Source organism: Platalea leucorodia, assembly GCF_965183815.1.
Source record: "Platalea leucorodia genome assembly, chromosome: 7".
Taxonomy (NCBI): domain Eukaryota; kingdom Metazoa; phylum Chordata; class Aves; order Pelecaniformes; family Threskiornithidae; genus Platalea; species Platalea leucorodia.
The window spans coordinates 7767178-7793203 of NC_138829.1; the positions used below are offsets into that span (position 1 = coordinate 7767178).

Sequence of the window (26026 nt, forward strand, 5' to 3'; positions counted from 1 at the left end):
TTTTAAAGCCTTTTTGATTTGAGGCAGTGAGCGGGAGCCTGGGTAATATCCTTCAGCCGAGCTCTCGGTTCAGCTGCAGTGAATCCTGGTGGTGAAATACCTTTTTGCTCTGGGTCTCTAACTCAAGTATCTTTTGGAACTCAGATGTTTATTCAACTATTGCATGTAAAGATCTCTTAGGTATAAAAAGTGCCTAGTATTGGGTTTAAAACTGTCAGTGAAACACTGCTTTCTGTGAGCTGTGATGCATAATCTGCTTTTGATTGCTCTCTGCTTCTGTATTCTGGTGGCAGAAATAAAAAATGGAAATGAATGCCTGGCACCGAAATTGCGCAGGAAACATCATACCTGAAAATGCATGCAATTTCCTGTCTGGCACCGGCTTTTCTGATATTTTCATTGCATGTATAATCCACTCTTCAGCTGAGATTTTCTTCTGAGTCTTTAGGTGGGTTTTTTTTTTTTTTTGGTACAAGACTGATAGCAGAAAGTTGCAATACAGCTCTTACGTTTGGGGTTTGTTTTAAATGGAGCTTGGGTTCCTGTTGTTTCTACAGTATGGTATTTCTGTTGTGAGGACCATGAGTTTTACACATGGGCAGTTCTGAAAATGTCTCTTAAATGATACGATTCATTTGAGCTGATTTTGTAGTTCACATCTCGCTGTTCAAAGTCCTCTTCCTTGAGTTCCTCTTTTTTTTTTTTTCCCCCTATGCTGAGAGAGAGCTCACTTCGGAGTGAATTCAACATCCTTTAATTGGCTACACAGAAATTTGTGGGCAGCCACACATGCTGATTGTATTTTTTCATTTACTTTATGCAACTCTAAGTAACAAAGCTTAGAGTAGTTGCAACAGTAAAGGATTTTAATTTTTTTTGCCCCCCCCTTTTTTTTTTTAATTTGGTGGCATCCCATGTTGAGGCAACTCTGACTTCACTTGGTAATTAAACCTCATTTGTGAAAGACCTTTTCCCCATTAATTTGATCCATTAAAGAAATGCTCTTTGAAGCTGGTAGTTAATCTTCCTATTTAAATTGCTGGGTTTTACTCAGATTGGTTACAGCTTAGTTTTAAACAGCGGCTAAAAATAGCAAACTGTTGTGCTGTACAGTTTAAATATGTATCTACAGTAGTAGCCTTTCTAGAAAGGAAATACCTAGTAAGAGAGAGAGGAGACTAATGCTCAGACAGCACCGGTTTGTATCAACATCCCACTTTTCCTTGAGTTTTGCTCATCGCAAAGTCAGTCACCGCTCCAGCAGGCAGTACTTGATTCTCTTACTCCAGGTTTAATTTTTAACGGAGGTGCTATGAGCTTGATTTGAGCAGCATTTCAGTCGGTAATTAATAATTCAATGGTTGTGAGAAGTTTTGACTGTTTATGTTTAAGTCTGCTGCTAAGTGTGCTAAAACCAGGCAAAAATCTAGAAACTAGCTGGAATATTTTCATGAACATTAATCTTTCAGAAAGAAAATACAAGGGAAAGGGCTGAAATTGCAACTTGTGAGGTTAGCATTTATTTTCATCTCTTACTTGAAGTGCACAGCATTATTGCCAAAGTGTGGGGTTTTTAACTTAAAAGAGTGTCTGCCGTTGAAAAGGAAGAAGTGACAAAACTGCAGGCATCTAGGCAGATGGAAACCAATTACTTCCAGTAATTCTCCCTTGGGTTTCTATTGTAGAAGAAAATTTCTGCAGGTGAAGGGATCTTGAATGAGTAGCTAAAAAAGAAAAATCAGAGGTATAAAGGTGAAGCTGTCTAAGGCAGCATAATTACTTGTTTTACCTTTGTCAGTGGAGTCTGTGGTCCAAGAAAGAGGACAAAGAGAATCCAGATGGTTTTTCACCTCCACCCTTAGTTTCCACCAAGAGAAAAGGTACTTGAGGCCTGTCTTCACAGTAAGAAATGTTTAATCCATCAGGTTATATAGCTAAAATATTTTTTCAGTATTGTTAAAGGTCAGACTTCTCATAATGGCTGTTTCTGGATATACCTGTATGTCAGGAGTCTCAAGCTTCTCAGACCGAGGTATCCATGACTAGAGCAGGAATGTCGGTTGTCACAGGGAAATTGAATGTGAAAAAATCTGCAAGATGGGAAGTATTATCAGATATTTTAGGCTACTCTTCTGAGGAACACAAGCTTATATTCACAGAAACAGATAGAACTATTATGTATTTGGAATTTTTTACTACTATAATACGCATAAGTTAGTTTTCCAGAGATCTCCGTTAGTATTATGTTAATTTATTAATGTTTCTCATTACATAGAAATAGTGTTTCTGTGACCTAGTAGCCTGATTTTGCCACCAAAGGAGAGAACATAATCCTATTCTTAGCTCTTATAAAACTTAGGATTCTGAAAATCAAGCTTCTAGTGTATTCTTCTGCTGGCAGTGGCAGGGGGTAGGAGGAGAGGATGGTGGGAGTGGGGATGGATGGGGATGCCCCACAGTTTTATGAAGTTGGAAAAAATGAAGTTTTTTGGCTATTGTGGGTAGCACTTCAGGTAAAGGACTGAAAATGTGTTCTTTTAGGTATGTATTTGGCTGCTTACTTTGAATCTGGTTTGATATTTCCCAGGCAGTATCAGCTTGTGAAAAGCTCTCCTCTATCATTTGTGGAACCTCTCACAAGGTGTGTGCTAATTAAAAACGTGTTTTTTCACAGATCCACAGACTTAGCAATGTGAATTTGGCAGTGGTAGTATGTGACTTTTGGGTCTAGTGAAATTTGAAAAAAGTAATTCCAAAACTGTTGGTAGTAAATAATGCAGTGGTTTATTTTCTGTCTTTTTCAACTAATGACACTTAATCTCTTTATGATAACATTACAAGGCATGCAACTTTGAATTATAATAGCAGTGTTTACAGGCATATATTTACTTTACAACTTTCATGTTAGTCAGTGATAAAAAGGGGATCCTACAGATGAGTGCAACTGCCTTTTGTATCTCAGGTGTATGCAAAATGAAGCTAGGGTGCCTTCGGAAGACATAAATGTAGAAAAAGAAAAATGGACAATAATACCATATGCTTTTGTATCGTCCATTTAAAAATAAAGGCACGTTTAACTGCAGTGGCATAATTTCCTCAGGAACCACGACAGCATTGAGTTCTTATTCAAATGTAAGAAAAATTTGGAGCTCCCATCTCAAAATGCTTAGTTCAAAACTCATATGACAGATGCACGAGACAAGTGTGAACCAGCGTGGGTACTGGAAAAAGGGGGAATTATCCGTGTTACCGACTGATGGAGAGTATCAGTTCTTTTGGTGCTTGCTCTTAGTGACCTGTCCTTCATGCATCCTGGGGGAGGCGAGTCTAACAGAGGCAATGGAAGGAGAATGAGGCAACTTCTGAACAGCTGGAGTTTTCCAGTGTAGGGGAGACTATGGAAGGGACTATGCTGCAGAAAGAGAGCTGGGAAAGGGACTTCTTGGATCGCTTGAAAAGCAGGACACTGTATGCTAAATCAGTATCCTTGCTTATCTGACCTGTTAGGTGGGCTTTGTGAGGGTGGTAAAAAGGGAAGAACTTGGAGAGTGTACACGATACTACTCGAGCATCAAGCTGGAGATAACTTACGCTGCAGTATTCTGAATGGACTTAAGGGGTTAGGAGAGAGGAAGCAAACAGGATTTGGAGGCTAGAGAGGCGGCAGTCAAGGTACGAGATAAGCACTTCAGGAACTGTTCTGAGTACATAGATGTCTGGAGAACTGATCTTGTTGGAAGACTCTGGGTTTGAATTTAGTTCTGGCAGAGCCCAACCGTGGCAGAACTCTATACACAGAATTATATTTACACTTTTAAACTGAGGTTTTAAATTATTCACCTTTGATAACTGGTTAATTGGCTACTGGGCAGCTTAGCCTCAAATTTAACTTGCACAGAGAAGTCTGTTTCTTATATTAACCCCAAACTTTGTTTATACAGGATTAGCTCGGAACGCAGAAAAGAGAAGTCAAGAGATGCAGCCCGGTGCCGAAGGAGCAAGGAATCGGAAGTGTTCTACGAGCTTGCTCATCAGCTGCCCCTGCCGCACACCGTGAGCGCACACCTGGACAAGGCGTCCATTATGAGACTGACCATCAGCTACTTGCGCATGAGAAAGCTGCTAGATGCTGGTAAGTGAATAACCCGGCAGAAGCTGGAAGAGGGGCTGGAGGTAGATTGGGGAAGAAGCTACTTCTCAAGCCTATCAGCAGTTAAATAAATACATTAATAGTTGCATCCTTTCTATGGAAAAGTGGAAGACCTTACAGTAGAAATAGGCTATTGGTGATGGCACAGGAAAAAATATGGCCACTATTCAGTGGACTTTGTTTTTCCCTTTCTGTTCTGATTATCCCAGTTGGCTCATCCCAGCCATAGTGCCATTTTCAGTCTCAGCTATTTGACCCTTCTCCCAAAGTTAATTTCTTTCATTTAATCCTCTTTTTTTCCCCTGGAGTTGGTTGCTACAGCTGTGCTTTACTAAAGTGTAGGTGGTTGGTTCAATGCTGGCTTAGCTAACTGTAGGTGTTTCTCCTTAATATAAACTGCAAGGAATTTTTTTGTAATTTGTACTCCACTGAAGGTGAAGTTAGCTGAGTCTGTCTCTACAGTACACCTTCCCATGCAACTACAGGAGTATCTGAGCTAGCTTATGAACCAGTGTCTGTATAGCATGCCATGGATGCTGTACTGGTTACTTGTACTCACGCGTGCCTACCTATACCATACGGAGGAGTAACTTTGGTAGCCATACGCTGAAATGCCTCCCAGGAAGCCCCGACAAATGTTTGTAATGCCTTTTTGAAATAAATGCTATGTAGACTTTTTCCTTAAGGTTTGTTGGTTTATGCATAAAAACACAGAGGTTTAACCTCGCTCTGATTTTCTGTGATTTGTGATACCGCTACTGGAGCTTGAAGAATTTAATTGATGACTTGGATAAGTGAATTATACTGGTTTTGAATACTCCTGCAAGATTGACTGGTGCCAGAAATCATTCCTGATGGTAAGTGAAGAATGGCTGATGTTTGCTTAAATGAAAATGTGTGGCTGCTTGTAGGTGAGCTGGAGACAGAAGCCAAAATGGAGAAGGAACTGAACTGTTTCTACTTGAAAGCTCTTGATGGATTTGTCATGGTTCTGTCTGAAGATGGGGACATGATTTACACGTCTGAAAACGTGAACAAGTGTATGGGACTCACTCAGGTGAAATACTATCATTTCCTAAGACTGTTTCAAATCTGAAAAAGTTGTTCCATTTTTGTATGTGTAAAGTTAGACACCCATATAACTCTTTATTTTTTGCAGTTTGAGTTGACGGGGCACAGTGTATTTGATTTCACTCATCCATGTGACCACGAAGAGCTGAGAGAAATGCTTACACACAGAAATGGTGAGAAGAAAGAAAAAAATCGATTTAATTTACTTATGGATAGTTCCTGTTGGCATTAGTACAGTTGGATATCTGCCAGAAAAAGGTGTTGAGAGAACAAACTAGTATGTTTTGCTGCTTAAATCTGAAAATAAACCTTGTTCAGAGATACTAACAACAGAAATAACCAGAATGTTTAGGCAATATCCTAACTGTAGGAGAGATGAGACTTCATTAGTACTCCTTAATCGAAAACAAAATTAATGACTGAAATGGAATTATTGAGGGTGGAAAGAATTAGCATGCCTAGAGGAATAAAATTAGAGGTGGGTTGAATGAGAATGATCTTAAGTGATTGCTATAGAAGGATATGGAGCAGTTAAATTGGTGCATTTGTCTTGGTCTGGGCTTGCCTTTACAGGACAACTTCAAAGCAAATGCTTTCTCCCAGAAATCTGTGGTGGTACGCTTAAGACACAAAAAAGATACTCTGTTTAGGACACGGAAAAACTAAGGGGGGAATACTTGGACAGCCCCAAAAAGGGCTTTGGGATTGATGCTTCTCTGCACCTTTTATTTGGTGCATGAAATTGGTATCTTTTCACAGATTTCTGACTCTTCTCTTCTCCATCTGAGGGAGTAGAACACCATGTTCACATATTCTGTATGCTTTTGAATTTAACAAATGCCCATGAATTACTGCTTTTATGTCTTCTAAAGGTTTGTTAATGACTATAAAGGCTTGGCAGCCTGTATGCCTCCAAACAAATCTGCTTTACTCAGTTGTTAGAAGCCTAAAATCTGACCTCTCTAATTCCTGTTTCATCAAGCAAGGGTTATATGGACTCTGAATCTAGATAGTGATAAATTACCAAGCCTGACCTCTGCTTTCGTGTAGCACTGCAAATCAGAAGTCTTTTATGTTGTCATTCTATTTAATTCAGTGGAAGAGACCTGATAAGATATCATAGCATTAAGGGCCCTGACTTGGATTTTGTAAGCATTTTCTAAACTTGTCTGCCCTTGGTATTGAAGTATATTTCTAAGGCTAGATTAGACTTCCCCCTCTGCTTTGGAATACAATAATGCACCTGGGGGTGGGTGAGTGGGGAAACAACTTCACTAAGGCAGTGTAAAAACTGGTCGTGTTGCAAAAGCTTATTCTTAAAAATGTCATATTACTGAGTTTCATGCAAACCAACTCTAGCATGTCTAAATTGACCAGACTGGAATAAGATGTCTGGAAAGCATTATTACAAAATCTGTTTCGCAAATGAAATTGGCAGACAAAAGTTTAAATTACAGTAATAATAGTACATTTTTATATTTATTAATATTCCCAGGTTGCATTCTACTGCAGCTCTTACATCAGTTGAATTATTTTGGTTTTGAATTGAGTATTAAATACTCCCTTTTGGGATTGCACAGATGCAAATGAATATAAATGTGATTGGCAGAAACTGAACTGCATTCTGATTTTGTGAAGTTGCTTTTTGAACTTTCAAAGCTGGCGATTTTAAAAATAATGCCCGATGCTGAATCAGACTTGAAAGTTGCTCTGTCTTTTACAGTTGCTTCTTAAAGCAGAGCCGTAAGCATCAGGACTTGGTTAACAATAACGTTGCGTGATCTTCAACTATGAATTTCTAGATTGGTTTAACTCTTTTAAAAACATACTGAATTAAGTAAGTTTTGGCTGCTTCTCTGAACTCTGCTTTTTTTTCTTTCCCGTGCAAAGGAATATTTATTGTGGATATTTTGATGTGGCATAAAGTAGGCTTGTCCCTGTTAGTCTTTGCCTCTGCTAGAAGCAATAGACAATGCAGCATAGGAGCTTTAAAGTTTTTCTAATTAATTTTGTCAAACTAGTAGTTGCAGTGCAAGCCACCATGAAGAATTTCATGGCTGCTATTGTCTATGGAGGATGAGAGCAAATTATTGTATGAACTTGTATCGGAAGTAAGCTCACATGTTCTGAACTTCCACCCTCTGCCATGATTTGGTCCTCGCTCCTTAGCACGCCTCAGCAAACTCGCTCTTCCACTGCTCCTTATCCTAGGTGCTTTATTTCCTTCTTCCACGCACAGCAAGCTGCTTGCAGCTCTCCTGATAGGATCAGTTTGCATTTTCTTTGCCCAGAATAGCCTAGCTAGTAATCAACTCTGAAAGGTTCTCCCCTGTAAAGGCAAAAACTTAAAGCCTGCTGTTACCAAGTAAGGCTAAAAAATTAGTGCTGCTAATATTAATTTGTATTAGGATTTCTTGACATTCCTCCCCCCCGAATGCTAATAACGTGTTTAAAAACTTGGTTCTTGTTTACTCTGAGTGTAAATCACTGTGGAAATATTCAGATGCATGTAAACAGCAGAGTTGTTAATTCTGAATTGAAAAACTTAAAATACTGCAGTCCTGAAGAGCTGTGGGCAGAAAATGTGTTTGATTTGAACCTTCCTAGCAGTGAGTTACTGATGCATTTCAATGGAAACCAACTCAAGAGTACTTCTCATTCTGCACATGCTTTTCTTGTCCTCTGTCACAATTTTAAAATATATTACATTTTCAATCAGTCTCTCTTTCTCCCCACCCCTTTTTGCTGAAATCTGGGAGTGTGGAGTTGGCTACAAATACAATACTGATCTTAAAACATTGAAACTTCAGTTTTTTGCCTGCCTCACAGTAAAACTCATTCTGAAAAGTGTTACTATCGAAAGTGCTGTTAGGTCTTCCCCTAGTTGTAGAGTTCTATAACATGTTTTTTTGTGGTTTTTTTTTTTTTTTGATGCCTTTGGAAGATGATCCAAGAGCTTAAGAATTGGTTTACTATTTGATTTTGCTAGGTCCTGTGAAAAAGGGCAAAGAGCAAAACACGGAGCGCAGCTTTTTTCTCAGAATGAAGTGTACACTGACTAGCAGGGGAAGAACAGTGAATATAAAGTCTGCTACGTGGAAGGTAACTAATGCAGAGAAATATTTATGTAGTTTGGCAGCTTCCTCTTCAGATGTCATAACACTATATTTCAAAATTTTTACTTCATGTAACGAGCTTGAGTTTCACTAAGTAACTAATTAAATGATTGTGCTTCAATATGCTGAATTTTAATGCTGAATACATCATGGAGGTAACTGAAACAATGTTTTAAAATGAGTTTTTCAAAACTTTAATGAATTCTCCATTTTAAATTAGAGGTCATTTACTTGCTAGAAATTATAATTACTAAATGTGTTTGCATAAAGCCTTCTCCTCTGAGAAAAAAATACTTGACACCACTTACGCTGATACCCGATTTCTTTTGATTTGACACTGTGAGTGGGACAGTTGAGGTCTCTCTGAAGGACTTCAATACCATTCTTTCCGAAGCTGCTGGCTATCCCTTTTGTAACAGTTGGAACAAAAAGAGCCCAGCCTGATAACTTTCTGCAGTGAATGCGTTTTCCCCTCTGGACAAAAAGTAACCTTTTACTGTATCGAGTGGTATTATGGCTCACAATTCTCTTTTATAACCTAAATTCAGTTATTCTGGATCAAACAACTTCTTTCTTTGCTGCTGTCTGTGAACAAGTTCTACTTCAGAATGGTTAAAAAAAAAAAAAAAACCAAAAAAACCCAAAAACAAACAAACTACAAAATGCAAAACTTCTTTTCTCTTGAAGACTATATTTGATCTATCACTTCTGCAGAAGATCTAAAATGGAGGTTGCTACTATTACCATAACTTTCAAATTTAAATAGTAAGATACCTTTTGCTGAGGCAATTGCTTATCAGTGTCGTCATTAATGTAACTTTCAAAGAACAGTTCACAGAAATGTCTAGTGTTGCTTCAGCCAGTCCCCAAGAGGAAACAGTTGGCAGCCTGTGTACTCATCGCAGTCTGCGTAGCATGAGGAGAGCTGCTGCTCTCCTGTAGCCATCCTCTTGAAAAAGCACTACTGCCTTTCTGTTGTTGCTATCGCATCGAGGGGTGGGGAGGGGAAGGACTTCGCTCCGGGTGTGCTAATGGAAATACGATTGTGTTGTCTGACAGACAAGAACCTGGTCTCTTTTTAAAATGCAACTTTCCCGTAGGTACTGCACTGCACTGGACACATTCGCGTATATGACACATGCAGCAATCAAACTACCTGTGGCTACAAAAAGCCTTCCATGACATGTCTGGTGTTGATCTGTGAACCTATTCCTCATCCATCAAACATTGAGGTCCCCTTGGACAGTAAAACGTTTCTCAGTCGTCACAGTCTCGATATGAAATTTTCCTATTGTGATGAAAGGTAATATATATTTTGTACTTAAATTCATTTGAAGGATTTGCAGGGTTGGTACATGTTGGCTAATGTTGGCCTTATACATTTATTTAGTCTTACGTGTTAACTTGATCCATCTGTGCAATGGAATCATTCCTGGGATGCTTTGGCTTTTACTAACTGATGAGGTTGTCTTATTTAAAAGCCAGATTTTTAAATCTAAGGAAAGTGCAGGGCTATTACTTTGGAATAAATCCTTTGCCTACAGTTAACTGCCTATTCAAACTGGTCTTTAGTGGCAGCAATTAAACTGAAATGAGAAGATATGTCTGGACGCTTGAAAAACAGGAAGAATTTTAGGTGTGTCAAAGATGGTTGTACATTTTGGTGACTGGAAAGAGTGTGTGTGTAATACTTATCAGATGTGTTTTATTGCCACCACTTCCCCCCCTCTCCCTTCCTCAGGAGATCAGCATCTGCTTTCTCTAGTCCAAAAAACCCTAAAAGGTCAACTGTACTTTTAATACAATACATCTGCTGTTGAAAATGAGATTTTGTGTTCTGGTATAAATCATGAATGTGGTCAAATACATAAGACTGCTCTTACTATCCTCTGGAAACTTAGCATGACAGATTTGAAAAACAGAAGTGAAGGAGATCATCGGCCTGAGGTTTTTTGTTGTTTGGGGTTGGTTGGTTGGTTTGTCTGGGGTTTTTTGTGTTTTAAATTTGGTATTATTTGTTACTGCCTGTTTCCTTTATAACAAAAATGAACTTCTAATTAGATGTTGCAGTTAGATGCAAAGCGGTATTAGTGCAGGTTGTTTTCTGTCCTCTGCAGTAACTTTACCTTTCTAGGACTGATGGTGTCACATAAAAGGTACTTATTTGGTCACATTCTGCATGTAGAATGGGGCAAAATAAAGGCATTCCCCTGGTTAGCACTGCCCTCTGGGGGCTGAAGAAAATACTGTTTTCTTTAAAAGCTGGGAGCGGAAGAATAAATCTGATTCCTAATTTCTCTTAGTTGCAGGTTTAAAACTGTTGAAGCATGTCTTTTCTTTTATTAAATTCTCAAATTTGTGTAAGCTGGACAAGCTAGTCCATAAGTAGCTGGTCTACCTTTAAGCAAAAAAAAAAAAAGTCTAGAAAGCAGGGATTTACTTAATCCCGTCCACCACCGGACATGTCACGGAGGTACACTAAAAGTAACCCAAACGAAGGGCAAGCTCAAACGACTTTATTTCACAGAACAGCCAAAACCACACGACAGAAAACAATGAGAAACAGGGGTAAACTCCAATCAGTCAACACTCCGATAACATTTAACACGTAAGAGGTTCGAGGGGTCAGTGGGGTATGGTTACTACACATCAATACACACGGGAATGACGATCCAAAGCGCGCAGGCCCGCTCACTCACAAGGGGGGAAACTCTCCCTGCCGCGGGCACCCAGGAGATGGAGTCGCTCACCCGGGGCAGGGGGGCTCACTCAGGGCTATCTGCAGAAGAAATCACTCACCCGAAGGAGGGGAGGGCACTCAATCCCGGGAAGGTTCCTCAGGCGGGAGAGGTTGGGAACACGGGCCCGCTGCCCTGGGAACACCGCTCCCAGGGGGGCTCCTGTCAGCCGCGCCCCACTTACACCGACGGTCAGATCCCACGCCATTGGTCGTGATCCAGAGGCTTCTGTGAGCCACGGCGCCTCATTGGCTGCGGGCCCTGTCTGTTGGCTGCAGGGCCCGCCTCTGCGGCTCCCCCTACCGAGGGGTGCACATGGAGGGCATAAAAGGCGGGAAAATGAAAGCCGGTGGTCACCATGTGAAAAGCCCCGAGCTTGGGGGTGGAGTGGGGGGGCGTAGTGTACCTATCACAGCATGATTTATAAATATTCAATGAGAAGTAAAAATCCTATGCCTGCTGAAATGTCTCTTTTTTTTTTCTTTTTCCTTCCCTTCTTTAAAAGAGCCATTTATTTCAAAATGAAAACTCCCCGTAAACCAAAATTGCTGCTAATGTGTATGGAAGTGACTCTTGGGGTTTTTCTAGATGTGCAAGCATCTAGTGTTTGTGCTACTCCACATCTGCTTTTACTGAGCAACGTCTTCCCCTTGTTTTAAAGAATTACAGAGTTGATGGGGTACGAGCCAGAGGAACTCCTGGGTCGCTCAATCTATGAGTACTACCACGCGCTGGATTCCGATCATCTGACCAAAACGCACCACGACAGTAAGTGAAAAGATGCATTTAAAGCCCTCCAACTACAAGAGATGAGATGCAGCACCGGGGGAAAGCAGCAGAAGAACGAGGGCTTTCTTTTAATTGCAGATTTGAATCTGCAGTGAATACTTATCTTAAGTAGTGTCGTTTTTTTCTGCCTGTAATTAAAGCTGCTGTCTTTTCTGCTTTTAGTGTTCACAAAAGGGCAGGTGACAACAGGACAGTACAGAATGCTTGCTAAACAAGGTGGCTATGTCTGGGTTGAAACTCAAGCAACTGTTATATACAACACTAAGAATTCTCAGCCACAGTGCATAGTGTGCGTAAACTACGTGCTGAGGTAAGCTGAGCGGACATCGCTATTCTTTGTCATCGTTTTTATTCGAGATGAAGTGAGATACTTACGGCACTACGTCTTTTTTTTTTTTTTTTTTTTTTTCAACTGAGAATGTGGTCCCCTGTTGAATATGTGATGATGTTACTATTTTTCCTACGAGTGAAATTTTTGCTTAGAATAATGCCAGTCCTAAGATTAGGAATTCTATTTCTAAATAAAAAAAATTTTTTTGATCTAGTGAGGTCAGTGGGAAGATCTCCTGCAGGCAAATGAGCACAGGACCACCCTGTTCTGGACTGTCGCGATGGAAGCATTTGAGAATTTGTGTGCGTTCTAGACAACTCTCTAATCTTTGTCCGCAGTCTGGAGCAGTTAATTTCACTAATAACTTTTAGTTGTGGAGTCAGAGCAGCAGTAAGGGTGTCTTTCTTAATCCCATTTATCTTTTTCTTCATTGGAATTCCTCTTTTAATTGAAAGCTTCAACTGAAGGCACACTTGTTGACTATTTTTCTGCAACTGTATAGTAGTCCTAAATTAGTTTTTCAAAACTTTAGTGAACGTACCAGTATCAGTCTATCAACATACAGTACATTCATTTAAAACAAAGAAAAGTGTTTTAGGAAATACCTACCTTTTTTCTTTTTTTTTCTTTTTTCTTTCTTTCTCTATACATTCAGAAAAGCATATTTATTTTTGTTACTAATTGTGGTGCCACCAAAAAAAGTATTTGCTTTGTCTGTTACATTTGAGGAAAGAATGAGTAAGAAAAATAAGAATCCTTAAAGCTCCCAACCTGGTAATTTTGTGTTGTAGTGTATGTAGTGGTTTTGGGTTTTTTGGGTTTTTTTTTTTTGTTGTTGTGGGTTTTTTTTTTTAAATCACTTGGCAACTTACAAAACTGTTAAGCCTGAATTTATTCCTTTTAGCTGTTCTTTAACAGTCATCTTCCTCTCTGTCTGACAGTGGAATTGTTCAGAAGGACTTGATTTTTTCCCTTGGACAAACTGAGTGTATGCTGAAACCAGTGGAGTCTCCCGATATAAAAATCACCAAAATATTCAGCAAAGATGACCTGGATGATACCAACAACCTTTTTGAAAAACTTAAACAGGAACCAGATGCTTTAACTGTGCTGGCCCCAGCTGCCGGAGACACAATTATCTCTCTAGATTTCAGCAGTAATGGTGGGTGTGTGTTTAAGTTGGAGAGCATGCTAATTAGTAAAGTTAGTATTTTACAGTAAATTTTCAAAAATAACCTCACGATACCACTTGCCTAGTGGTATTTCAGCCGTTGTTTAAATTTAATGAGGTCCGTAGACACGCTCAGTATTGTTACTTAGGTTGATGGTTTCTTTTAATTTTTATAGAGTCTGATGAACAACAATGTGATGAAGTTCCTTTGTATAACGATGTAATGCTCCCCTCATCCAGTGAGAAATTACAGAATATAAATATGGCAATGTCCCCACTACCTGCCTCTGAAACTACAAAGCCACTTCGTAGCAATGCTGATCCTGCACTCAATAGAGAAGTTGTATCAAAGCTGGAGCCAAACACAGAGCCACTTGAACTTTCTTTCACCATGCCTCAGGTGCAAGAGCAACCAACCAGCCCTTCTGATGCAAGTACCAGCCAAAGTTCACCTGAGGTTAGTTACGTAATTTGGATACCCTGTCATTAAAATGTATGTGCTGTTGGGGCTTGTGGAGCAAATCTGGTTAAGAATGCAGCAAAGACAGGAATTTAACATGATTTCTAAGTTGTGACTTAGTTAAGCTCACACCATGATCTGAGGAAAAACATAAATTTTCATACCGAGAACTATCTTTTCGTTAAAGTGAGTCTTGCAAATGCATGCAATACCACCTGATAGAAATACAAAGAGCTTGGGATTGGTCTTTCTAGGAAAGAATGGTTCAGAGACAACGTCTGTGAACAGCAAATTAATTGCAATAAATTACTGTAGAGGCTACTTCCAGGTTCCAGCTAATCGTGTGCTTCCCAAGTGGGGTAAATTTGAATGTATACCGATTAAATGTGTTTTCCTTTCCCATTTTAATATTGTGCAACTATAGCTTGGAATTAGTTTTTGCATCAGAACATTTTTCAGAGAATCTGTAGATACAGTGCAAAATGATGTAATGACAGAACCTTAAAACTGCACTCAAACTGTTTTCACAGCCCAGTAGTCCCAACGACTACTGCTTTGATGTGGATAATGATATGGCTAATGAATTCAAACTGGAATTAGTGGAGAAACTCTTTGCAATAGATACAGAAGCAAAAAATCCATTCTCTACTCAGGTAATGTACATTAGTTTAACATTCTGTATCATCTTAATACGTATTCTCAATGTGCTTCTCTTTCTCATAGAATGTCTTCAGGAACCTCCTTCCTCTTTTACGTAATATTTTTATTAAAATAAATTGCAAAAAAAATATTGTAAGGATTTGGTAAAAGGAAGAGCCTTAATGAAGCCGTGAAGTCATAGCTGAGATGTTCTGACATATATATAATTTTTACCTCTCGTGTTTTTCAGGAAACTGATTTAGATTTGGAGATGTTGGCTCCTTACATCCCAATGGATGATGACTTCCAGTTGCGGTCCTTTGATCAGCTATCTCCGCTGGAAAGCAGTTCTTCCGGCTCTCAAAATGCAGCCACCATTACCATATTTCAGCAGACTCAGACACCATCAAGTACTGCTGATGAAATAAAACCAGTGACAGAGCGTGTGGATGACGTGAAGATGCTAATCATTCCTTCATGTCCTGTGCACATAATCAGTGAAACGAGTAGTGCCCCAGCATCACCTTACGGTGGGAACAGGAGTCGAACTGCATCTCCGATCAGAGCAGGAAAAGGAACGTTGGATCAGACGGAAAAATCTTGTCCAGGAGCGCCCAGTTTGCTAACAGTCACTCTGAATAAAAGGTATTTTAAAAGTGAAGCTTAAGCCCTAGCATCTGTTGAAGAAATTAGATATAATATACTTTTAAATACTGGCAACTGTTGTGTGTTGTCTTCAGCATCCTACTTCAGAGTAGGAATTGATACATTTAAATTTGGACATTGCAAACAATTTTTTTGATATAGTAAGCTTCCCTTAAGATGATTTCGCAGTAGCTTTTACATAAACATCTTATGTAATAGGCGGCTGCTATACGCAAACTGCGTTTGTAATTTTGTTCTGCTCTTGTATCTGACGTGCAGCCTTTATAAAAGAAGTAGGCCATTTACAAGTAGTTATACCCACACAATATTTCTGGTGCTTTTCTTGTCCGCTTCGTTACGAGGTAAGAGGTGACTGCAGTCTGTATGCTACATGTATTGCTTTTAAAGCGAGCCGTATTTCATAATGATGGACTGTGGAATTTGTAGCAGATACTTATCATGATAGAAAATCCTACAAAGTCGAACATCAGACCTCTGACACATAGAAGCTTTATCTGTACATAGAAATATTCAGTATAGACTTTTCCTCACCCTTCCCCTCCCTTCTTTCTGTTGAAAGTGAATTGCTGAACTTTTATGCTTTGTTTTTTCTGCAAAGACTTTAAAATTTTTGTTATAACTCATTCTGAGCTTCACAGCAAGATTAAAAGCTAACATTTGCTATGCTCATAGACAATGATTGTTGAAATGAGTCAATTATGAAAGAAAAGTAGTATAGTTCATAAATTCAGTTCTGTGATGTTGTATATAAGTGTCCACAACAGAAGAATGGCTTGAGGATAGTAGAAACGTCTTAACAGCCTGAATCAATTTTTCTTAGATCTACTGCAATGGATGAAGAACTAAATCCAAAGATGCTAGCTTTGCATAATGCTCAGAGAAAACGAAAAATGGAACATGATGGTTCACTTTTTCAGGCAGTTGGAATTGTGAGTTTTGTTTTACCATTTTAAAATATTCACTTTTAACCTTGCAATTTCTGAAATGAGGCATCAGTGTAGACTCCTGAGTTTAGCTGTTAGTATGCAGTGGAATCTTGGGATCAGATAACTGTTCGATAGTGAAATTCCCACATATATGCAGATGCTCCGATTTTAGTTCTCTTTTACTGTCAGCTGTTTCAAAAGTGCCCTCTATACCCAAGCACATTTCTTTAGGTAGAAGATACTCTTTTGTGAACATGTATGTTCTTCAGTAGAATATGCACAAATGTAAGACATCACATTGAAATTTATAATTGGCATATTTATTTCAATTTTTAATTCAAACTCAGTTTTAGTATTTGTCAATACTGGAGATAGTGGTCTTATGCTTCTTTCTGTGCTTTCATTTTTCCATCAAGTCTGAGATTCCTGTTTGATCAGATAACAAGACCATCTGAACCATAAGGGAATAGAACTCATATAACCTAGCAAATGTATATTACTACCACTTTCATGTCATGCATGCTCTAGTATTAGCACGTGTGATTGTGAGTAGCTTATCATCACCTGTCCTAGCTATGCAAAAGAAACCTTTTAGGTATTCTTAGATTTGTGTCACTTAATTGGGGCTATCCAGCTTGTTATTTTCTGCAAGGGTATTTTGTCTCCATAATCTTTGTCTCTTGCTGTCAGTTCTTAGTATGTCAAAGTCTTGAGCTTTGCTATTACATAGTTATCTCTCTTCTTGCCTTCATTTCAAATTCCCACTACTTCTAAGTTTTGCACAGTTAATTCTTAGTTCCTGTACTGCAATGTGGCCTTTGAGATTCTTTGTTTCTCTAGTGGTCCATCTCCTAGGTGTACTCATCCATCATGTCTTACAGTGCAGGATTATTTTCCTTCTGAACTATGAATTATTCCTGTATTAGCATTCTGGTTTGGGCATGAGACAAATCACTTTATGCTGTCTTTATCATCGCTTTCCTCTAGAAGACCTGAGAAAGCTTTTACATGTCCAGTTTTTTCTATGAGGCAAGCAGACTTTATTTAAAAAAAAAAAAAAACCTCATACTTATGCCATTGTTCTCATTTGCTAAATGCTTTGCACTTTCATGCATGTTGTTCTGTTGCTTCCAGTAGCCCTGTAAGAATTCACAGCTCTGCAAGAAATTCTGTTGCCTTCCGTTGCGTTTTTCTCATGCGACGGTGCTACAGCTGTCATATAGCGTTGCTGGTAAAATATTCAAAATAGCATGGGATGTCATTAAATACACAGAACACAAGCAGTTCTGTATTAACTGCTGTGATAGTGTTCAGGCTTCTATGCTTAGTGCCTTTTTAATGCTTATAGGTTCAAACTTTATCCTTTGCTAAACCTTTTTCTTTTTTCTGTATCTGACAAAAGCATTATAAATGGTTTTGATGGTTTCTGCACAGTCAGAAGCTGAACTTTCCATGTAGCTGGGTCTTACTGACGTTATTTCAAGCAAGTGCTTTTGTTGTTTGGCTTCTTTCTCCACAATGGATGTCTGAGAGGATGAACTAGGCCTTGCACACGCACAGAAGAAAAATGATGTTAAATCCAGGCTTATAACACGTGGTATGCTGGGATTGTGCAAAAATTTACCACAACTTGTTAGCTGTAAGGAGGCGGGACTTACTTTGCAAAGAGTGAAAATAAGTGAAGACAGAAGTAAAATACTACTTTAGTTTTCTAGAAAACAGGAGAATTAGACAAGGGCAAGATGTGTTCTAGTAAGATTATGAAATAATGATCCAAATCATTACACTGAAAAAGACAGGAGCTATATCTTTCTTAATATGAAGGGCTGTATTGCATTCACAGTAAAAAAAAATAAACCAGCAACGATGTAGGTGACTGACCTTACTACGAAATGCAGCTTCTAAGTCCGAGTTGTTTAACTATAACTTCTATTATACAACTGTCCTTTTGACTTGCATGGATGTTTCATACCCTGAAAACATATGTTTTTTACTATTTTAAGCGTTCAGGATAATGGCAGCGTTCTGAAACACCTTTTCCTCTTTTTGCAGCAGGCAGTGCTACTAACAAGACAAAACTTTGCAGATTCAACTACTTTTGCTAGCAAACTTGATACTAAGATGGTGTTTTTTCCTTCCATCCCATCTGTTTCAGTGGCAGCTTCTTCTTTCTTATCCTAATTATACAGAGCCCTTAAAAGCTTTCTAATCTCCATATCTTCTGTGCTGCTGTCAAAACAATATGCTAAGGAGCCATATCTGCAATAGAATGGCTTAGGACTGCGTTCCCCACAAGACTTGGGTCAGATGGCTTGGTGGCAATAACTGGAGTGCAAGCAGAATTTACATCTTAAATTTAGATAGAATCAACCTACCGAGGTTCCTGAATCTCCTGTCTACACTACTAATTCCAGTGCAGAAAACCATTAGTGACTTCAGTGAAAACCTGATGCTTACTCACGCAATAGCAGTGGTAATTAAATGGGTGTGTATGTGTACATGTACATGCTGATCTTGAGCATGGTAACTGATGATAACCAGGACTTAGTAATTGTTTTCTGTAAGGGAAGTAAGGTCTCGAAATCCGATTCAGTTTTCTTTTAAAGAATTTTCAAGGCTAGTATACTTGGAAATATATTTCTCCCCAAGTTCTGAATGAAGTCCACTTTAAATTGTAACAATGCCTACATTAGTAATTAGTGACAGGAACTGATAGTTTGGAAGAGGGACGTGGAGGGCTAGAAAGATACAGTATTCAATAAAGAAGATTTCTTTCTTTCTAGGGGTCTTTATTCCAGCAGACAGGTGACCGCGGAGGAAATGCATCACTTGCTTGGAAACGTGTAAAGGGATGCAAAACAAATGGTCATAATGGAGTGGAGCAAAAGACAATCATTCTACTATCAACTGGTTGGTATCTTGTTTTAGTATGTAGAGGGGGTGGAGGGGGGCTGAGTGAAAGAGAACCGAGTGATGAAAACACATCCAAACTTGCCTCCTTTATGAACAGTTTTGGAGGACAGGTTAAGCGTGGTGAATAAAGTGCACTTTTTCTCCTTCCCCTCCCTCTTCAGACATAGCGAGTAAACTTCTAGGGCAGTCGATGGATGAAAGTGGACTGCCCCAACTCACGAGTTACGATTGCGAAGTAAACGCTCCCATACAAGGCAACAGAAACCTGCTACAGGGTGAAGAACTGCTCAGAGCCCTGGATCAAGTTAACTGAGCTTTCACAATACTTGTTCCTTTTTTGGACACTGGTGAATCATCACCTAAAGCAGTCTATTTATATTTTCTATATCTGATTTTAGAAGCCTGGCTACAGTACTGCACTAATTCAGTTAGTTCAGTTTTGATCCCCTTTCTACTTATTTTGACAGTCTTTTTAATACGTTCTTTATGTAACAATAACTCAAACTATAGTGCATTTTTATAATTCTTTGGTACATACACTTTTAAGTCCATTACATTTAAAACACACTTGCAATAGCAGCTTTGAAATATGCACCTGATTTTAAAAAAAATATTTATTTTTTGGCTGGGGAGTTGGTCACCAAAACTTATCATTAGTAAAATGTCAACACAGGAAAAACTGGCAATACTTCCATCCTGCTCTTCATAGGTAGCTGGAAGACTTGTGCTCTCTTACTCTTTATGTTCAAATAAGTTTTTTATTTTAACAGTTTTTATAAGAAACAACAATGCTTTGCAGCAGTGCATTGTAGCCACAATCGCACAATATATTTTCTTAAAAAATACCAGCAGTTCCTCATGCAATATATTCTGCGTTTATAAAAACTAGTTTTTAAGAAGAATCTTCTTTTGTTTGCCTATGAAATCATGTTTAAACCTGGATTATGTCATTATTTTAGTCACGTTGTAATATAAATTGTTCTTAAATGCTGTCTTATGCTTTTGACTTAAATGAGTGTGGTTAGTCAAAGGAAAGGCTTTATCTGGAAAGGGCTAGCAGCATTTTATTTGGATATGTTCTCAATTTAGAGAGAGTTTGATGTTCTTAAAGTAGTCACTTTGCCAGCTTAAAAAAAAAAAAAATTCCCTGCCTGTAGTTGTTGAAGTTAATGCTAATATTGTGTATGATCTTAAATCTAAATGTTCAGCTTACCCTGTGTGGTATAGGTGATATTTCAAGCAGATTGTAAAACATCTTGCATTGTTAGCAGAGTTTTATCTAGTACTTCATTGAGTTGCGCAATATTTTGATGTTTTGGTTTTATGCACCTTGTTGCTATTAACATCCATATGTTTTCATGTAGATTTCAATAACTTGAATATATTTAGAAGCCTTTTTATTTAGAAATATATAGTTGTCACAAACATCTTATTTTCCTCTATGTACTGTACAAAACCTTCATTCACTCATTCTTTTGCTCTTTGTGGTTGGATCTAACACTAACTGTATTGTTTTCTTACATCAATAAACTATATGTGGACCAGGCCCCCTTGGGGAGTGTGTTATCTGAGAGAAATGAGATAATTTATATTTTTGTTAGTGGTTATTGTTCATCCGTGTTCCCTTTTTAACTTAGAGTTGATTGGAAATTACTGCTTCCTTATTCCGACTGTAACATCTCCGTGTTAATTATTTGAGCCTATTCAGTACTGAAGTATCATAGACGGTGTTGTACTACTGCTCGCCAAAGATGTTCAATTTTTAAATCTGTTATCACACCAGTTAGCAAACTTGAAAGACAGCGTATTTGTGTTACTTTAGAGTGGAAAGGTTCTTCTTATGAACAGCTTAAAGGCTTGTCTCTGGAAGCTTTATCAAGGTAACACTGGAAAGCAGGAAAAAGTAAAATTCACAGAAGTGATCAATTAAAGATGGATTTTTATCACAAAACTGCTTTATTAAAAAATTAAGCTGGTACTTGATGATAAAGCTTGTTCTACATTCTTGTGCTGTTGACTTGCTAACTTTGACGAGGTGACTTTTCTCCTTTTGCGGTCATAAAATATGGTGCTACTGATACAACCTTGTCGTGTAAATATGGTCAGATATTCTGTGCATTCTTCAAACTATTTTAAAATTATCTCAATGTAAGAAATCAAGTGTGGAGCGTCACAAGAATTATTTTGGTTTTAGTTTGGAAACTTTGGCTTTATTGGACTCCCTTGAGTCTTTTGAAGTCAATATAATAGTACATAAGCTTAACCTGTTTTCTAAAATTACTGTTACCGTTTCACTGAAAAGTGCTTGTTTTGAACTGACACAACTGTATTAAACTAATACAGTTTAGTTTAGCTACCAACTAAAAAAAATGATAAGGTGGGGTAGTTTAGACAGTTGCATACTTAAAGTTTGAGTAGAAGTTGCACAAAGAGAGGAGGAAACACGTAGGTGCGCTAACCTGGAGCTGAAGCTTTGTGCAGAGAACATTTTGAATATCTACACCTGCTGCTGAATATTAAAATCTTTAATGCAGCCTTTAAGTGTACAAAGCTTATAAAGCTCTCTGGATAAAAGCATCAGAGCTACTGCCTGCCTGCTGGGTGAGTTTCTTGGATGGCGTTCTTTCCATGGCATCTCTTTCTCTGTCAGCAGTTAAAGGTTTAACAGCGAGGCTGCTCAAGGCTGAGGTGAAGCACCAGCGGGCAGGGTCATCCCTTACGCTCAGCTCTGCATGGACTGACATCATGCTTCCGTGAGGTAGCGAGGAGAGTCTTGTAGACGTGTGAAAGGTACCAGCGGGTTCTGCTTTTCTTGCTGCCCCGGCGAGCTTTGAGCTGGCCTGGTGGGTTACCCCTTTTCATCTCCCAAGAGAAACTTCATGCTTTCCTGCTTGATGTTGCTCTGCTGCTCTCTTCACCTTATTTTGGAGGAGCCTGACCTGTTTTTGGATCTCTCGGCTCCTCTTCAGTGTACTTTAAGAGGGCAGTAAATTTTCACAGAAAAAAATCCATGTTATAAAGAGGCAGAAAACTTAAGTGACCCACATGATTTATGATGATGAGCCTGCTGGAATCATCTCTGGTCTTAATGACAGCAGCTGTGGATTTAAATGAGCCATGTTTCATCTAAGAATCTTCCCAACTATCACAGTTTTTTATTATACATAATAACAAGGCATAGCATTTTGTTTTCTGTCCTGGTAAAAGTGACTGAAACAAGCAATTAATGGAATGAACTGCAGTAGCTTTATTGGTTTACTCTAGGGGAGGGGGAAAAAAAAAAAAACACCACCAAACCTCCTAGAGACACTGAAGAAAGCATAGAAAAGTAACAGTAGTTGCTCTGGCCTTGTAAGAGCTTTGCTAAATGCAGATCTAAGTTTGTAAAATCTATAAGTTTACCTTTTAGCTGCTTTTTTGTTTGTTTTTTAATTTTTTTCCCTTGCTTAGACTTTAGGAATGCATAGCCTGATTCTAAACTTACTTTGGAGGACAAGCTTCTAGAATACATTAATTTCTAAATGTTTTCTTAGTTATTTTGAATAATTTTTTTTACTTGCTACCTTTAAAATGTTGAGGCACTACATTAGAGCATTTATTCTTCACCAGTAGTAAAGAAGAAACTGTAGGTAGATAGTGTTTCCTTCTGCAAATGAAATGTGCTAGATTATGTGGGAATGATAAACGGAGGGGAATAACAAAGTTCACTTCCAGACAGCTCTCATGACTACAGCAGTAGTCAAGCCACTCCTTCATGGCATAGCACAATTATTGTTTTTACATGTGGATTCTAACTGATGTTTTTATCAACTACAGTGATAGTTTTGTTAAAAGGTAAAGGCATTTTTAAACTAGTATTTATGATGACATCATTCATTCCTTTACCTGAAAGTAGTTATAATTATTATAACTACAGCTGTAGCTCCTAAGAAGTCACTTAAGTCCCCTGTCCAGTGAGTTGATCTCAGGTGTAATATACTGAGTAAGTTAAGGTAGCCTGGAGTCCAAAGTAAACCTTTCTAAGGTACCTTCCTCCCCTGTAGTGCAATAGGTTTGGACTGTATGTTGATCTTTGAAAACCTTTGGGTGAAAGGGAAACAATTTGCCATTAAGTTTCCTTTCCTGTGTGTCTGTGTACACACATTACACTCTCCCGAAGTAATTACTGAGTTAAAGAATCACAGATTAAGGCCAGAAAGGACAATTAAAACTTTATACATAACACTGGTGACAATTTAAAGACTTCAGAGCTTATTTTGGATGAATTGATCAGCTCTGCCTCCAATGAAATACAACTGTAGGAATCAAAAAAAGCTGATGATTACAGGTTAAACTACTGCATATTTAATAGTAATATTTTGTTATTTAAAAAGCTGTTTAATTAAACAGCTAATGCAGTGGTAGCCAAAGGCAGAAATGTGGGCTGTTTCACCAGTATCTGTTGGCAAGCTTTCTCCACTGTTACACGGCTGGATGAATGGTTTCCTTGGATGAGGAGTGCTGTGGAAGCGGTGAGTATCTGACCACTGCGAACCAGGCTGTAGCTGGCCGTGCCCAAGGTCAACCATCTGTTCCCGTCCCCGCTGATGAGCTGCTACCGAACAGAACACACATCTCACTCAAATGTCACTGCACTTAGGCGCATTATTCAAACCGTAATGGTCCAGCATGAAAATAAACATTTCACAGGCCAGGAGTACTCTGTAGGAAGACCGCGTTCATGGGAATTCACGTCAGTTGGGTATCCAGCTTTCATTAAAAATTACTGTGAGCAATTAGGCACTAGACTCCCTGGAAAGCTCCATTCTGGAGAACTGTGATTTTTGATCCAAATTCTAGAAATGAGTTGTCATTTTCCTTCTGCTTCCCTGTTTACCTTGAGCAAGGCTTGCCAGGTTACCAAAAAGTTAAAGAGTTTGCTACTGGGTTTATACAGTATGGTAGATTTTGTGAATAATAGCAGTATTCTCTCATGAAGAAGTGGTATATTTTAATGGAATTCTTTTTTGGAACCAAGTACAACGTATTGCAATTGATATTTCTCTTGAAACATTTTGACATACTTGTGACTGTATTTCTTTTTGATTGTGTAACAGTATAAAATTCAATAAAAGAGAGGGTTTGTTTCTAATTCGTGTTTCTGTTCATCCATTATCCCCGTTCTAAACGATGGAGATGGGAAAACCACTTTTTAAGGCGAACTAAATAATCACGGTGCAGCATAACTAAAACTGCTTGCGTGTTTGAGGTCTGACTTACCTGCCACTGAAGTCAGAAACTTTGACACTAAGCATACATGTGGCCTATTTTCCAAAAGCATTTATAAATTCTGTCTTGCCCTTACAGCTGAATCCTGTTCACCTCAGACACAATGGTTATCCCACGTGAATTAAGCAGGCCGCATGCATGAACAAAAGAGGCTAAGCACATACAATTTTAACAAATCGGACATTGGGGACCATGCGGGCTTTCCTGTGGGAAGGTAAAGAGAGAAGAGAGCAACAGCTGCGGAGCCAGAGGAACAGAGAACATTTATGAAACCTCTTTGAGTAATCACATCAAGAATGCCCTTAGTAACAAACCAGAAACTAGCCTGAATCCCAGGTGACACCTCCAGGTGATTTCGGTTGCTCTCAGTACATGGAAATAACTCTACAGGATCTCGTGACTCTTGCTGTCTTGGGAAATCAATACCTCTTCCTATTGCACAGATTAAAAATCTTTTGCAATGTTTCTGCTTTGTTGGGAAGTCTGAAAGCAGGAGGCTTGTGCAAGTGGTGTTGCAGTAGAGTATGATCTTGTTATTTGGTATTAGTGATACATTTGTACATACAGAAGTTTGAATACGCTATTTAATATGTCCACAATTTTCATAAAAACCCATAAAAACGATTTATATTAATGTTTTCAATTTGAAAATGTGTTCTAACACAATCAGACAAAGTATTAAAAAAAAAAAAAAAAAAAGGAAGAGTTGCCTTGAGCCACGTGCAACTGGAGAACCCCCTGTTATTTATATCTATGCAGGATAAATGGCTTTTTAACCTGCAACTTACAAGCTAGGAATTAATAGGGCAATCAGGACTTCATCCTTTTATTTAGAAGTTAAATAAGAATACAAAGAAGATACAGTAACCAGCACACTCTTCCTTACATCATCTAATTACTTTTTTAAATTTTTTTTTTCAGTTTGGAAGGCAGTCTTCAGAATTAAAATGTACTAATGAAAAATCTGAAGGAGCACTAGATGAGAAAACACAATTTATCAAGTAGAGTATTAATTAGCCTAAAAATTGATGCTGTATTTCATTGTATACACCACAGAAGGGGAATTCTACAAAGAGACACTTGCTTTTTTTTATTCCTCTGCATTTTCATTCTTTAAACCATAGCCAAACTTTCTGCAAGGAAAGACTTAGCACATGTTAACATATGGGCGCAACAGCCTCCTCCTCCTCGCTACATCTTACATCGTCTTACAGAATGAAAGTGTCATGATATGCAGCCCCATCTGCCTTAGAAAAAGAAAGAAATTTCCATCTAGCGTTTCTTGAAACACCGTCTCCGAGAAATCACAACACTCACTGCACGCTTAAAATACAAAAATCAGAAAACACGCTCAAGCTTTACAAATTCTACATCACTCCAGAGACAAGCTCCTCCGCTCCTTTTAAATGCAGGGATAACTCCTGTAACTAAGTAGGGCTTGACTTGTAAGTAATGATGAACTTGCTCCGTGATGTGTCAATTATTAACTTTCTCGTGCTTTGAATCCGTAAGTCCACTGGGGAGAGTACATTATAACTGTTTTCCCAACAGTGTTGGCACTCTGTTTCAAAATCGGTACAATCTGTTGAAGCCAGGGTCTCCTACTGGATGAACGGGCTCACTGCCCTAGGTCTCTCAACATGAATCCAAATGACAGATGAAAATGCCTTTTCAGGGGAAAAAAAAAAAGCCAAACCAAAGCCAGCAGGTGCAGCTCTCCCCCTGCAGCTGCCAAAACCTGCCCAGTTCAGAGGTAACAGCTCAGCTAATGCTTCTGCTCCCGTCATC

The 26026-nt window shown here is 38.6% G+C and overlaps 1 protein-coding gene across 1 annotated transcript in view; it reads left to right on the plus strand.

Annotated features, from left to right (window-relative positions):
- HIF1A (hypoxia inducible factor 1 subunit alpha) overlaps nt 1-24095 on the plus strand; it is a 35241-nt gene extending 11146 nt beyond the window's left edge. The window contains exons 2-15 of the mRNA XM_082317517.1: nt 3942-4132; nt 5062-5207; nt 5310-5394; nt 8211-8323; nt 9438-9640; nt 11737-11843; nt 12027-12174; nt 13137-13357; nt 13543-13823; nt 14357-14479; nt 14716-15110; nt 15952-16060; nt 18841-18967; nt 19132-24095. Of these exons, the coding sequence (XP_082173643.1) occupies nt 3942-4132; nt 5062-5207; nt 5310-5394; nt 8211-8323; nt 9438-9640; nt 11737-11843; nt 12027-12174; nt 13137-13357; nt 13543-13823; nt 14357-14479; nt 14716-15110; nt 15952-16060; nt 18841-18967; nt 19132-19283 (2401 nt within the window). The 3' untranslated portion in view covers nt 19284-24095. The remainder of the gene's footprint in view (nt 1-3941; nt 4133-5061; nt 5208-5309; nt 5395-8210; nt 8324-9437; nt 9641-11736; nt 11844-12026; nt 12175-13136; nt 13358-13542; nt 13824-14356; nt 14480-14715; nt 15111-15951; nt 16061-18840; nt 18968-19131) is intronic.
- Nucleotides 24096-26026: the final 1931 nt, after the last annotated feature.